This window comes from Miniopterus natalensis, chromosome 7 (genome assembly GCF_054644295.1).
Source record: "Miniopterus natalensis isolate mMinNat1 chromosome 7, mMinNat1.hap1, whole genome shotgun sequence".
In the NCBI taxonomy this organism is placed as follows: Eukaryota; Metazoa; Chordata; class Mammalia; order Chiroptera; family Miniopteridae; genus Miniopterus; species Miniopterus natalensis.
This window is the reverse complement of record NC_142087.1, coordinates 83,751,290-83,765,999: the sequence shown is the minus strand read 5'-3', so window position 1 is coordinate 83,765,999 and position 14,710 is coordinate 83,751,290. Positions and strand designations below refer to the sequence as shown.

The 14,710-nt window shown below is 52.2% G+C and overlaps 1 protein-coding gene across 1 annotated transcript; it reads right to left on the bottom strand.

Annotated features, from left to right (window-relative positions):
- Positions 1 to 220: 220 nt before the first annotated feature.
- Positions 221 to 13,677, bottom strand: PCMTD2 (protein-L-isoaspartate (D-aspartate) O-methyltransferase domain containing 2). The gene is made up of 6 exons (XM_087819265.1): positions 13,596 to 13,677; positions 10,888 to 11,224; positions 9,047 to 9,149; positions 7,786 to 7,957; positions 4,754 to 4,877; positions 221 to 2,301 (listed from the first exon to the last, which is right to left on the bottom strand). The coding sequence occupies exons 2-6, from the start codon at positions 11,192 to 11,194 to the stop codon at positions 1,925 to 1,927; spliced, it is 1,083 nt and encodes a 360-aa protein (XP_087675391.1). The 5' UTR covers positions 11,195 to 11,224; positions 13,596 to 13,677; the 3' UTR covers positions 221 to 1,924.
- Positions 13,678 to 14,710: the final 1,033 nt, after the last annotated feature.

The window sequence follows — 14,710 nt, the reverse complement described above, 5'->3', positions numbered from 1 at the left end:
CGATCAGCTGCACATCCCCTCCTGGGACTGAGCCCAAAACCCAGGCACGTGCCCTGACCAGAAATCAAACCTTGACCTCCAGGTTCATGGGTCAACGCTCAACCATTTGAGCCACACTGGCCGGGCATGCACTGCCTTTTCATAAGGCAAACGTGGTTTAAAATAAATGAAATCCATATACAATCATAGGGGAAAAATTTAGTCAAGCAACGTAACAGAACAGATTTCAAAGATACCATTTATTTAACGTCATGTCCAAAAATGCCCACATTTTGCACAGGCCTCTACATATCAAATAGAATGATGTCGCCCTGCAGTTAGCGAGTCAACACACCCTGTTCTCCTCTCTGACAGACGATCTGAGTTACAGGCAGTTCAACAACAGCCAGGAAGGGCCTTCTCAACAGCAGCTTAAATGTACAAGCCTAGGACAAAACACATGCTTTCCCAGCGACTCCAGCACATAGCATCCTGTGACAGAAATGACCCGGTCACTAAACACAGCAAAAAGGTAAGAAAAAAAAAATAACCAAAACTCAGTTAACTGGTTGAAACCACAGAGACACTGAACCTCAGCCAACACCCCAGAGGCTACTGGATAAAACTCATCCTGAATCTGGACGGGGATCTGACTTCAGCGCTGAGTTTGGGTTTACTGTTGTAACATTTAATACTACTCTTTTCTTTGGGTAAAAAAAAAAGGAAAAGGTGTTTTGGAATCAGTGATGTAACTTCAAAACAGCCTGCCAAGACCCTCCTCTGGACCAGAGCCTGATCAGACGGAAGCCCTGACAGGAGGCCCGGTGCTCGGTCCCCGTGAGTAAACTGCTCTAATGCAGTGGAGCTAGCAAAATACAGAGATTTGTTCTTAAGAAAAATTACAAAACAGGTATTTTTCTCCAGAATTACAAAAGATAAAATCTGAGTCAGTACTCTAATGGGATTACAGAAAATACCACCTCAAGTTAAGAAAAGCACAGGCCGCCTAAGAGGCCTCTGTCCAGGCCGCAGCCCCACCTGCTCTGAGGACAAGCCCGTCACCCTCAGACCCGAGACCGCATGAGGACCACAGCCATCCCCATGGCCGGGTGAAGTTTAACAGTTTATTACCAACACATGACACTCAATTCATTCTTCAGGCTATTCTTCCAGGGATTACTAGACATTTGGTTCTTTTATTTCTTGATTGATTGACTTTAGAGAGAGGAAGGGAGAGACACTGGTCTGTGGTTCCACTTACTTGCGCTCTCATTGGCTGATTTCTGTATGTGCCCTGACTGGGATCGAACCCGCAACCCTGGTGTACTGGGTCGACTTTCTAACCAACTGAGCTACCCGGCCAGGGGGACATTAGTTCTTTTGAAGATAAAAGTGTTGGGGAAAAAATTCCTTGGAATTCTTTTGGAATTCCTAAAAGATACCTGGCAGCTTCACACTTTTATTCCTGCTCCCTCAACACAATTAGAAAAAACTACAACTGACGACTCCCGTAGTTACTCCAATTACTTTACAAGATGGCTTTTCCAGAATGCACCCGCTCTGGAAAACTGGGTTTAGAGGATGTCAGGGCCATGAGTTAAGAGGCTGACAAACGTCAAATTCAAACGTGGAAACAGGTGTGTCGCACCCAGAAAGAACTTCACACACCACAGGCCACGCTTCCCTTCACGCTCTGAGCAACAGGGCGAGTGCCAGCCGCAGTGTCCCTCTAACGCAGACCTGTCTCGGGCAGAGCTGGGCGTAACCTCTTGCCCTAGGAAACTCGGTCCCTTTCAATGAAACATTCTCCCACGCACTTACATCTGTCAGATTATATTTAAAGAAATCTACCATTTAATGAAAATTCTACAAGATGATGAAGATCGACCGGAAGAGCTGTGCAGACAGGGGGCCTCCGCTGGCTACAGCCTGCGCCGTGCCTGGCTCACTTGTCCCTGTAGTAGAGCAGGTAGCCCTTCAGGGGGTCAGGCAGGGGCAGGCGCAGGACCTTCTCCCGCAGGACATTCACCGGGGGCTCCGGCCTCGCCTCCACCCGGCTTTGCTCTTCCTCCCGCTGCTCCACGTCCAACCCTTCACAGCTGGTGTCCTCAGCGGGGTTGGAAATCCGACTGGCAAACACCTCTTTGTCCAAAAAGACGATGGTTTCCATTCGACGGCGGCGAACTCTCCTTCGCTTGAACCTGGGAGTGGTCTTCAGTCCGCCCCCACTTCTGCTCACTGCCTCCTGGTGGATGGCCTTCTTAATGGCACCCCGAATGGCGATGCGAGCCAAGTCCTGGAGGCTGCGGACCGCCAGGGGGGCTGCGGCCAAAGGACAGGAGTCAGTGTCTGGGATGACAACACAGGCCTAACCACCCGAGAACTGTGTGTGACAAACAGCACAGAACATGAGCTTTTTCAGGAGACACTTCAAACGCATAACCTGAACTTAGACAGGAGAGGGGGCCCCGCTGCTCTGTCATTCGCAGCCACCTGGTCACTCTGGTCACTGCGTCTACTTGCGATTCTCTTGCATCCAGTGCCATCCAGCACTCTCCTGTCTACTTGACTGTTTTCACTGTACTCTACAAACTATTGCCTTTGTTGTTAAAGTAGAGAAAACTAGATCCACAATATTTTAAAGAACAAAAAGTCCACAGCACACCCAAGAAAAGTAAAACCTGATGATTAAAGCTCTGTTTAATGTAGGCCCTGTGTGTGGCCCGGGAGGGCTTTCGTTAGAGAGAAAGGACCTAGGGATCAACTGTTTCAATCCATTAAACTCAAAATCAGCATCACTTTTTCTCTCTCGTACCTAAGTAGCCCAAAAATTATAACCCACAGTAGGGGGGCTCTTACACTGTCACTTTTATTGACCAAATCGTGGGGGGAGGGGGCCTACGCAGAATCTCAACAAATGCCCACTGATCCAGGGGAACCCTAGAAGCTCCTGCGATCCCACTGTCAGCACCAACTCTTCTCTCAGCTCAACTGTCCTCCTCCAGGAAGGGCTCCAGGGCTCACCCTGTTGCTCGCTGCTGCTCCTAAGGCAGCTGAAACGAGTCCTTCATAGGCCACCAGACTTCCCATTGCCAGCGCCAGCCTCCCTGAGAGGCCATGTGCAGAGGTCTCTCACTGGCCCCTCCTCCACCCAGCCCTAGGGGTGTTTCCTAAGATTCTGATTTTCACCCTTACTCCTCTCCAATGCTCATTCCTTGGTTTGACATCTATTCTGGGGCTTTATTGAGCAGAAACCGGCCAGCAGCTCCCAGGACTCAAGCCCAGTCTTGACCAGGGTCCAGAGCCTCCCACAAATCCACATCTATAACAGCCTCCGACATCCTTCCTCAGAGGTCCCTTGTGCCTGCCCTGGATCCTCTCCTGTATAGGCCAGTGTCTTACTGCCCATCTTCATCTCTGGCCTAGAAAACCCCAATCACCCTCTAACTTGCTCCTGCCTTCACTGTCCCTCGCTCGTCCAGACAGCTGGCCCCGTACACCCACACAACCTCACGAGACACCACCTCCCTGTGTGACATGACTAGTCCAGAAGATACAGTTACGAACACCTGGACTGTTGCTCAGTTCAGAAGCCCTAAACTGCATCACACTATTATTTATCTGACATTCACTTTGAACCAGGCCTCGAAACCCACATCCAGGGTGCCCTCCATGTGGCCATGACTCTCATCTAGGCTCAATCAAGCCTCCTAGACACCCCATTGTCCTCTCACCTCCCAACTCTGCTAGGGCTCTGGAAGGTGGTGCCTTCCCCAACCGCGGACAGCATCTGCTCAGTTATTCTGTGGGATTTTCAGGGAGCAGAGGGTAATCCTGAGTGCAGACACACACATCTCTTATCTGAAACCCTGGATAGCTCTCCAATTCTGTGCAGGGCCCCCCCCCACGCCTCCTCTGTGCACCTGGGAACCGGTGCATCCCAGTGACAGCCTCAGGCCCTTGCCTCCCTCTCTTCTCTCCTTAGGGAATTCCTCCCAGCCTCAACAACCAGGCGCAAACATCTCACTCTCTACACACCTGACCCTCCTACAGCTGCTCGTCACAGCTCCTCACCATGTTGACATCTTGTGACCTGCACTTAGCATCACTTTGATAAATGATCCCTCTCACACATTAAAAGACAATTCTGGGAAGAATTCACCAACATGATTGACTATCTTGGTGGTGAGATTAAAAGTGATTTTTTTTTTTCTTCCTACTTTCATTGCCCAAATTTTCTGAATGATCAGAAAGCAGAGTGCATGCTGAATGCTTTTATTTTAAATAAAGACATCTGTGATTCTCCTTCCTGTATAAATTTTTTGTTGAAATTATAAAACAATGTTTGGCTGAATGCTGAGCTCTTTGCTGGGTCTACACCCTGTGGAGTAAGGGGAACAGGCCTGGCAGGAAGGCTCCACTGCACACCTGCCCCCAGTGGAGTGGCTGACACAGGGCCATGCAGTGCCCAGAGCAGAGTGACCCAGGAGCGCCAGCCAGAGGTGCCGGGACACAGGCTCCACACAGCAGACTTAACTCCCTTCCAGGTGGCTCTTCTGCATCCCATGGCACCACCATCAGCAGCTTGCTGTGGATTTAAAACAAGGCTAAAAGAACCTACAATAAGCTGGAGATGAACTATAACTTTTTAAATACCTAAAAATCACTTGGAAAATTTTTAGGTTATAGTGGGTAGAAAATGCTCTTTCATATTAAAGGTTCCTTCTAACGAGATGACAAAAATCTGAAGAGCGGGTTCAGTCTCTGTACTCACGTAACTGGACAAGTCTAGATTTCCCTGACTCCGAGCGGCGTGGCTGGACCAGAGGGGCAAAGGAGACAGCCAGGATCTTCTTGGTCTCCCAGGCAGACGGGCCGGTACGTGTTATCTTCGTCAACTACTCAGAGAAAAAGTGAGAACACTCAAAGACCTGGCTACCAGCAGGTTAAATGTAAACACGACCACTCCTATATACAACCTAAGAGCACTCAGACACACGAGTCATGGGAGAGCCGGAGTCAGCGGTACCGACCCGATGGGATGTGACAGAAACTACATACAACGTATCAGTTATGCAAGTGTGTAGTCTGAACATATTCACGCTCCCAAACCTAACTTATGTTTACAGGAAGTACCTACGATAGAGGAAAAAGCTAAATGGCAACAAGAGGAAATGATCAGATCAGGAGTGTGGATTCATAGGGGGTGGAAGTCAGGGCTCTAAGAGACAGCCACAAGGCACAAAATGACAATGCCCTAGCCGGTCAGACCTCCTTATAGCAAGTGGGTCCCACAACCAACACACCAAGCGACAGCTACAGTTACAGAATCACAGCTACTTGCTGGGAGTGTAGGGCCTATCGTCACCCTGGGAGATGCGCAGTGAAGTCCAATGAGCTGCCCAGGACCCCTGGAGGCAGGGGCTGGCTGCGGTGTCAGTCTCACAACATTCCCTTGAGTTAGCTTCAGGGGCAGCACAACCACCTAACCAGACAACACGACCCTCCCGTGGGTCCTGTGGGCCTCTTCAGCTCTCGTGGCCCAAAAGGGTCACAGGACTATTTCTGATCAGCTCTGACATGCTAGGATTACATGCCCTCTTATCTAAAATTATCTAAACCAGCAAATCCTCTCTAAACTAAGACTCTAGGCCATGAATCTTAGAAAATACGAGAACAAAGCAGCCACGCACCCAATGGACGTCAACAAGTCGCCTGCATTCTTGTCAAACAGCAAAGACATTTCTCAAAAGGATCTCTAGTTATAATGAACATCAAATATTTAAATATAATTTAAAAAAACCAATGTGTGGGCCCTTAAAACTATAAACCCCTATTACATGTTCTGGATGAGAATAATGTTGAAAATATTCTACAGTCCTCGAGTTAATCCAGCTGTAGCACAATTCCAATAAAAGGGCCTATGTATTTTTGCACAACAATGATCCCTACAATCATTCGTAAGTAAAGACAACTTAAACACTATCCTGAGAGTAAGGAGCAGGAATGGGAAGTCTTGTCCTGTCATCACCGACCTGTGAAAAGAGCAGGAATTGGACAGCAGGACATCACACTCTGCACATCTCTAGTGGAATAAAAAGCAAAATAGCACACACACCCCCAAACAATCTTGAACTGGTTACAGAAATCAGATTGCCGGTGATCAGAGTGATGTCATGTGTTGTAGATAAACATCGTGCTGGGCAGATGCTCCGGGAGGGACGACAAGGCTGATGTGGCTGGCAGGGGGCAGAAACCACCACCCCCCACAGGGGAAAGGGCAGGAAGAAGAACACAGGGAGCACCTCACAGACACACAACCCCTAACCCAGGCTGGAGGAAACTCTGCAAGACAAATGATCTCAATTCTTCAACAAATAAGTTGCAAAGAAAAAGAAAAAATCTACAGATTAAAAACACTCAGGTGACATGCCAACCAGCTGCGGCACACACACCTCACAGGGGCCCCATCACACAGACGGCTCTGAAGGACTTGGAGACAATGAGGAAAACGTAAAGGCTAGTTGACAGTCAAAGATGTTAAGAAATTACTATTAATTTTTTAGGCTGATGATGGTTTTTTGATTATGTTTTAAAAACAGAGCCCTTACCTTATACAGATACACGCTAAAATGTTTATTAATAATTTTTTACTTGGGAAATTTGCTAACTCTTTATGTAGCAGTCAATGACTGTGTCCAATCACAGCACCAGGCAGCGCACGGGCTAATACCTCAGCGGCTGCCAGGCAAGGCCTGAGAACAACGATGCTGCACTGACCTACTTAGAATCACACTTGTGGACTCCTCTGAGTAAAGCAGGGAACTTCTGAAACCTGCACAGGTGCCTTCTTAACAAGGGCATAAACCTGAGACAGGCACGAGGACCACACTCAGCCAGGAGAGCGGGAGCATCAGTTGTCCTAAATGTTCACTAATTTCCTAAAATGGATGATTACTTTTCTAACAAAATGAATTAAATGCAAACATTTAAAAATTACAGAAAATTGCAAAAAAATGCACAATCTCCTAATTTAAAAATTTTGTTAACCCTCACCCAAGGATACTTTTTCCATTGACTTTTTTTTAAGAGTGTGGAAGAGAGGGGAGAGGAGGAGGTGGGGGAGACGAGGGGGGGGAGGGAGGGAGGAAGGGAGAGGGAGAGAAACATAGATATGAGAGACGAATTGAATGGTTGCCTCCTGCACGCGCCATGACAGGCCCCAGGGATCGAACCTGCAACCCAAGTACGTGCCCTTACCCCAGAGGGAATCAAACCTGTGACCCTTCAGTGCGCAGGCTGATGCTCCAACCATTGAGCCACACTGGCCAGGGCTCCTGATTTTTATCATTTCTGTTTCCCCTAGTTCTTTGTGACAGTGAGTCATCCTTCCCAATGGCCAATTCACATTGTTTTTCCCAGTGAAACACAGTTCTGAAAACAAACTGAAACACGCTCGACCAAACAGCAGACTTGGGCAAGATCCCACTAAGCAAAGGATTCCTGTGAAATACCATCACAGTGTTTCACCATTAGACCACCAATTAGAATAGTGTTGCTCTAATGACTTTTATACAGAGTAGTTCTAATAACACAACAGCACAGCGGTGGGGGGTGAGGGAAGAGTGCACAGTGAGGCTCTGAGATGCCTATTTGACCCAGGACCTGTCTTTGCCTGGAGCCTCATTTGTGAAACACAGGAAGTTGTTACAGGAGTTACAAGAAAAAAATACGTGTCAACTACCTGGGACAGACCTTGGCAAACAGTTGCATGCCTAGAGACGTCAGTTAGGAAGGGGGTCTAACCTTCTCTTCCAGGGGCATGACCAGGATGCCCCCCACCTTGAGAAGACTCTTCATGTAGTCCTCATGCTCCTTCTGAACGCCGGCCCCGCAGTACACCCGGTCGTACTGAGAGCAATCGGGAGAAATCTCCAAGCAATTGCCAGTAACAAAGGAAGGCTCACAGAAGTCAAACCTGAAAGGAAAAAATGTGTTCATTCCACAACAACGTACCTTGTAACAGGTCTACACAGTAAATGTCTGCTAACCACAAGTTGTCCATACTCATTTCACAATCCCACAGCGATGGATACAACTCACTGAGCCAGACTTCAAAAGGAATTACAGTATCAATAATTAAACCCTAGAAATTCCAAACAAAATATCACAAGTGAACATCATAAGCATGACCCAAGCTTAAACCATCCAACCTCCAGGCATCATGATCTTTGCTCTGCATTTACAATTCATTGTTTTGCTCAAAGTCACTACACAACAGTGAGATGAGGGTAAGTAAAAAAATTTGGTTTTAAGCCCTAAAGAAAGAATCTTCGTACCTTGTTTAAAAATGGAAAGAGCTAGTTACAAATATTGCTCACAAATTCTGTTTTAAAAACAATCAGGTGATAAATGTCTATATCAGAAACATGAAAACTGAACAACATGAACATTCTGTCTCCCTCTTATGATGTCAGTGAAAACTGCCTTTGCCTAGGTGTCAGTTAACAAACCTAAAGCCCTTAAAACCCCAATATATATAAAGTTTTTTTATTGATTTTTAGAGAGAGAAACATTGATTTGTTGCTCCACTTACTGATGCATCATTGGTTCACTCCTGTATATGCCCCGAACCTGCAAACCTGGCGTATGGGGGTGATGCTCTAACCACCTGAGCCACACCAGCCAAGGCCCCAGCATACTTTTTTTAAAAATATATATATATATATCTTTATCAATTTCAGTGAGAGGAAGGGAGAGGTAGAGAGAGAGGAAGAAACATCAATGATGAGAGAGTCATTGATCGGCTGCTGCCCGCAACCCGGACATGTGCCCCAACCGGGAACCGAACCCCAATCGCCTGTATCCTAGGTCGACGCTCAATCGCTGAGCCACGCCCGGCCGGGCTAGGCCAGGATACTTTTAAATAATTAGAACATATCTACGCACACCCTGGTCTCCTGCCAAACCAAACTCATGTCTTCTGGTCCAAGAACACTGGAGATGGCTTTCTCCCATCTCATCAAGCTTATGCTGCAACTTCGCCCAGGGATAGGCATGACCTTACCTGTCGAAGCTGTCGCTGGTCCTGATGAAGAAGTCGAGCTTCTGCTCTGCATACTCAATCACGTCCGGATGGAGCTCCACACCATGGTTCACCCCAAAAGGCCCTACAAGGGTTCAGAACAAGAAAACTCTCCAAACTGGAGCAACAGCTCCTCCTCTTCCTTCTCTTGTACCGACTGCACCGGCCCTGACCTCGCGTGAGCAATTGCAGAAATCCACAAGGCTTCCTGGTCTCACCACACAACACTGGCCTACATCACTGAGCTAACCTTTACATGCAGCGTAGCCTCTGCTCACATCACTCATTTCTATGAGTTACTGACTCCACAGCTTTCCAAAGTCTGAGCCTCCCTGCTCGCCAACTTCTAAAGAATTATTTGAAGATGTAAAAGAGTCACAGTCTCACCCAGCCGGCGTGGCTCAGCAGTGGAACATCAACCTAGGATCCAGGAGGTCATCAGTTCAATTCCCAGTCAAGGCACATGCCCGGGTAGTGGGCTCCATCCCCAGTGTGGGGCATGCAGGAGGCAGCCGATCACTGATGTTTCTCTCTCTCTCTCCCTTCCTCTCTCTCTGAAATCAATAAAGACATTAAAAAAAAAAAAAGTCAAGGTCTAAAACAGGACCTCAAGGTCTTGCTAATAACTGAAGAAGGAACATGTATTTGCAAATAAAACTTGACACAGGACTCTTACCCCGACGGTCCCGCCAAACACTCAGATGTGGGCACTTTAATAATCCTCACAAAACAGGTTTTAATCACCATTGAAATAAAACTACAGTTCCAAGTCACAATGAAACATTTTTTATATCGAAGGAATTTGTCTGTGAGAGGTTACCTGATGTGTGTTCCCTGCATGTAAACCTTCCTCTAGGTAGCTGAGGTGAACTGTGTGTGGGAATCCTCTGACATGAAGGTCAGAAACAGGCAACACCATCTGTGTGATGGAGGGAGCGAGTGCTCCTCTCTGGAGTGGGTGGATACTATGGATGGGGCAGGGTGTGTGTGGGGCGGGGGGGTCTCGGGCCCCAACAACTCTGCATCTTGCTCTGGGTGTGCTCACAGGGAAGTGGATGCATATGTACTAGTTCTCCAAGCTCCACACTTCACACCTGCCCAGTGCCTCCGTTTCTATATCCAAAGTGACTTCTTTCACAACAAATGACATCTTTGTTCTCCAGACTCACTGTAACACAAGGGCCTGGGCAATCCCAGCAAGGGACAGGTTGCCTTTTCTATCCTGCGAGGCTGCCAGTGTTTGGACAGGAAGCCCAGGACCAGGTCCTGTTTCTGGCGCAATAATTTTTTTTTTTCCAGACAAGCTTCTGGCCATGAAAGTTGTTACTACACCTTCCCCCACTATCACATTTTACACAAGGTAGGAATTAAATGAATCCTCAGTTAACTGATACTGTTGTTGCTAAATGGCTACAAATAACTTGTGAAATCCCTCTCATCCTGGAATTCACCTAAAAATAACCTTACAGGTATTAATTCTTCTAGTTTTCAAATCACAAAACAAAAACTATTTGAGAGAACTTTAAACCCCTGGGGACTTTAGAGTTAATTATTCTCAATTTAGAGAGAAACAGGGCAGGCTGAAGGAGGTATGAGTCACGAACTCAGGTAAGGTCCAGGAGGAGGGTGCGCTGCACACCTGCTGGAGGTACAGGTGGGAGGGGACAGGGAATAGGAGGGGGTCCCTAGGGCCCTCCTTCACCACCCCACCCAGTGACGATTGGTAAATGATACCAGGTAACCCTCGGAAGGCTGAGGGTAGTCAGGTCCCTGCGAAGGACACTGCCAGCTGCCTCTTTTGTCCTGCAAACTCTCCAGATTACCTAAAATGAGCCCCACCATGGAGCTAAGGTAGCCGGTGCCACTGCCCAGGTTCAGGAAGGAGAGCCCAGGCTGCAGGTCCAGGGCTTCCATCACCTCCGAGTAGATGCATGGAGCGGACAGGTGGATGTTTCCATGCTTCCACGCCAAGTCTTTATAAGCATTTTCTTTAAATTCTTCAAGATAATAATCTGCACGGTCGATCGCTCGGAAGGCCTGCTCCACCAGCTCAGTCCGGATGTACTGCGCTTCCTTCAAATTGTCTATCAGCTCATCGTTGTCTTCGCCGGCACTCACAGCACCTCCCATCTTTGAAACCACACTCGCGCAACACTGCAACTAAAAATTTTGAAAAAGAGCCATTTACATGAAAGGTAAGAGCAGAACAATGAAAGTGCTGAACACATACCAAATTCAAATTCTGAATTCTGAAAATAATACAGATGGAATATATTTTGTCAACAGCCACCTGTTCCATCCCCAAGGATACCAAATTCAGAAGAAAAAAAAACTCGATTTGTATCCATCCAAAAAGTCTGTAGTTTATAGCATCGACTGAATTCAAATTAACTTGAGACACCTAAGACATATTTAACAACTTTAAAATATATTAAGCTAAAAAAATATATAAATAAAATATATTAAACTGTGAATTCCATACTTTCATCAACAATCTACAGAGTCAAGATTTTAGGATTAAATTTATCTTGAACACAGATCTGCCTTAACAGGAATATATCCACTTATGGCAAAATCACTGAACGTCAACACATCAGCAGAGGAGGCGATTTGAAAACTCATCCTAACAGCAACTGCTCTTTGAGTATTTCAAGTACTGCAGGATTTTTTGTAAATCTTTAAAGCAAAAAACACTGAAATTTAGGAAAACAACAAATACTAAAACGTATTCATTGTTTATGAACACATGGTGTCCTATATTTTATCTGGCAACCCCTCACCCCTCATACACACAGGACGCCGAGCCCAGCGACGCAGAGGATCTGCTCATTTGGATATTCTGATGTGCACAGTTCAGGCAAAAGGAACATCCACAAAACTCTTACCCGATAGAACATATTGTGACAAACCCATTATTGTAACAAACACAAAATCTGTTCCAAGGCAACAGTTTGTGGGTAGGAGCTGCCACTCCAACCCCTACAGGCTCTGAAGTCCCCTACGCGGCCCCCAGCGCCTAACAGCACGAACGGCCTGCGCCCTCCTCCCGCCCTCCATCCAACCAGCGCCCTCCACCCGCCCAGCGCCCTCCTCCCGCCCTCCACCCGCCCAGCGCCCTCCTCCCGCCCTCCACCCGCCCAGCGCCCTCCACCCGCCCAGCGCCCTCCTCCCGCCCTCCATCCAACCAGCGCCCTCCTCCCGCCCTCCATCCAACCAGCGCCCTCCTCCCGCCCTCCATCCAACCAGCGCCCTCCACCCGCCCAGCGCCCTCCTCCCGCCCTCCATCCAACCAGCGCCCTCCTCCCGCCCTCCATCCAACCAGCGCCCGCCGCCCTCCGGCCCAACCCAGGGCCCTTCACCTCACTCCCGGGGAAGCGCCCGGCACGCCCCGCTCCCCCGCCTACACGGCCGCCTCCTCCGACTCCGACCGACTCCGCGCGACCGCCTCAGGCCCGCCGGCGCCCGGAAGGACGCGGCGACCTCACGAGCTCACGCCCGCTCCCCGCAGCCCCCGGGTTCTCACGGCGCGAACCTGAGGCGGCGCTGGGCGCAGACCCCGCCCCTCACCCCCGGAGGCTCGGCGGAAGGGCGCCTCCCAGCTGCTCCGGGGCCACGGGCGCGCGGCGGGCGCTCCAGGCGGGGGCAGGTCGTCGCCGCGGGGCTCTGCCCGCATGGGCGGCCGCATGGGACACCCCGCGAACGAGGTCGGGCTTCATCTTGGACGAGCCGCTTAGATTTGAGCCGAGTCCGGGGCGGTCACCGTAGGGTTTGGGTCGCTGGTGAAAAGGGGCTGCGCCGGGGTCTGTCGGGAAAGGCCCGGAGCCGCCGCGGCCGCCGCCCCACCCCGCCCTCCGGGCCGGGTTCTCTCGCGCCCCCCCAACTCGGCCTCGCCTTGAAAGCTCCGTCCACACGCACGGCGGGTTCCCGGGGCCGCACCTCCGCGCGCCGCTCGCTCCCGCTGCCCGGCGCCGCCAGGCGGACGGGGCCGCGCCCTCGGACCGCCGCGCGGAGCACGCGAGCCCGCCCGGCCGGAGCCGACGTTCGCCCACGAAAGGCGGCCCTCAGCGCCCTGACCTCGGCACCCTGCTCGCCGGGCAGCACCCTGGCCGCAGACCACGTCCGTCCGTCCGTCCGAAACGCCGGACGAGTAGCCCGTCTGCGCCCCTGGCGGCCGCCCGCGGCTCTGCAGGGCCGAGCGGGCCCCGCCGCGGCCGCCACGCGGCTGCGCGCCCCCTGCCAGCCCGCACCGCCCGCCGCTGGCCCCGCGGGACCGGCCCTCACGGCCAGAAGCACCCGCGGGCCCAAAGCCGCCCCTCTCACCCCATCGGCCCACCCCACTCGAGCCCGAACCCCGGGACGCCGCGCTGGACGGCGCTTCGCGACGCGCCTCCCAGTGGACACGGGCACCCCCAGCCCCGGGCGTGCGGGCCACTCGCGGAGGGGCTGCTCCGACGGGCGGGGCGCCTCCTGGGGGGCCGGGCAACGCCATTCGCGGGAAGACGAGCCCGAGAGGCCCCGACCCCGCACTTGCCTGACGACTAACTGCGGCCGCTTCCCGCTTGTCACTCAGGGGCCGGCGGCGGCCGAGGCTGTGAGGACGCGCTCGGGGGCCGGCGGCGGCGGCGGCGGCGGCGGCGGCTCCACCTCGGGCTCGGCCGGCCCGCGGCCTGTGTGCGGCGCGCCGACCTCCGCCGCCGTAAACATCCGCTGCCCCACGGCGCCTGCGCGGGCAACGGCCCGACTGCGCGTGCGCCCGGGCGGCTCGTGGGCCCCGCCCCGCCCCCGTCCGCCCCGGCCCCGCCCCGCCCGCGGCCCGGTCCGCACCGCCCTGGGGGCGGAGGAGCGAGCCCGAGACGCGGGGCCGCCTTGCATCCTTCGGGGTTGCGGGTTCGAAGCGCGGCGGGGCGGGAGTCTCGCCTCGGCGCCCCGCTGCCAGCCAGGCCCCTCCGTGAGCACGGCAGGGGCCCACAGCCGGACAGCCCCTGGCGGCGGTGGCTGCTGTGCCTCGGGCGGCGCGGACGCGACGTTCAAGTCAGGGCGCGGGACACGCGGGTCAGCCCGGAGCCCGGCTGCGGCCCCTCCCCGCCGCCCGCGAGCCCGGCGTTGGCACCGGCCGGGCAGCCGTGAGCCCACTGCTTCCGCGCGTGGAGCCCTTTTGCGGTAGGGACCCTTGAGGACATCGCAGATGGCACCCGTCCGGGCAGCCTCGCCTGAAGAAACGAGGGTGAATGTCACCACGTCTGGGCTCCTGGCTGCCGACCACACGCAGGAAGAATTGGGGCCGGCGGGCGGGGCCTGGGGTCCGGCCCGGGGGTTCGATTCCGGTCAGGGCACAGGCCCGGGCTGCGGGCTCCATCAGTGGCTCTCTCATCATTGATGTTTCTGTCTCTCTCCTTTCCTCTCTCTGAAATCAATAAAGATATATTTTTTTTAAAAAAAGAATTGGGGCTGGCGGGTGTCGCTGGTTGGTTGAGCATGGACCTCTGACCCGGGGGTCACGGATGGGTTGGGGCCCCGCACACGCCCAGGGGGTCACGGATGGGTTGGCGCCCCGCACACGCCCAGGGGGTCACGGATGGGTTGGGGCCCCGCACACGCCCAGGGGGTCACGGATGGGTTGGGGCCCCGCACACGCCCAGGAGGTCA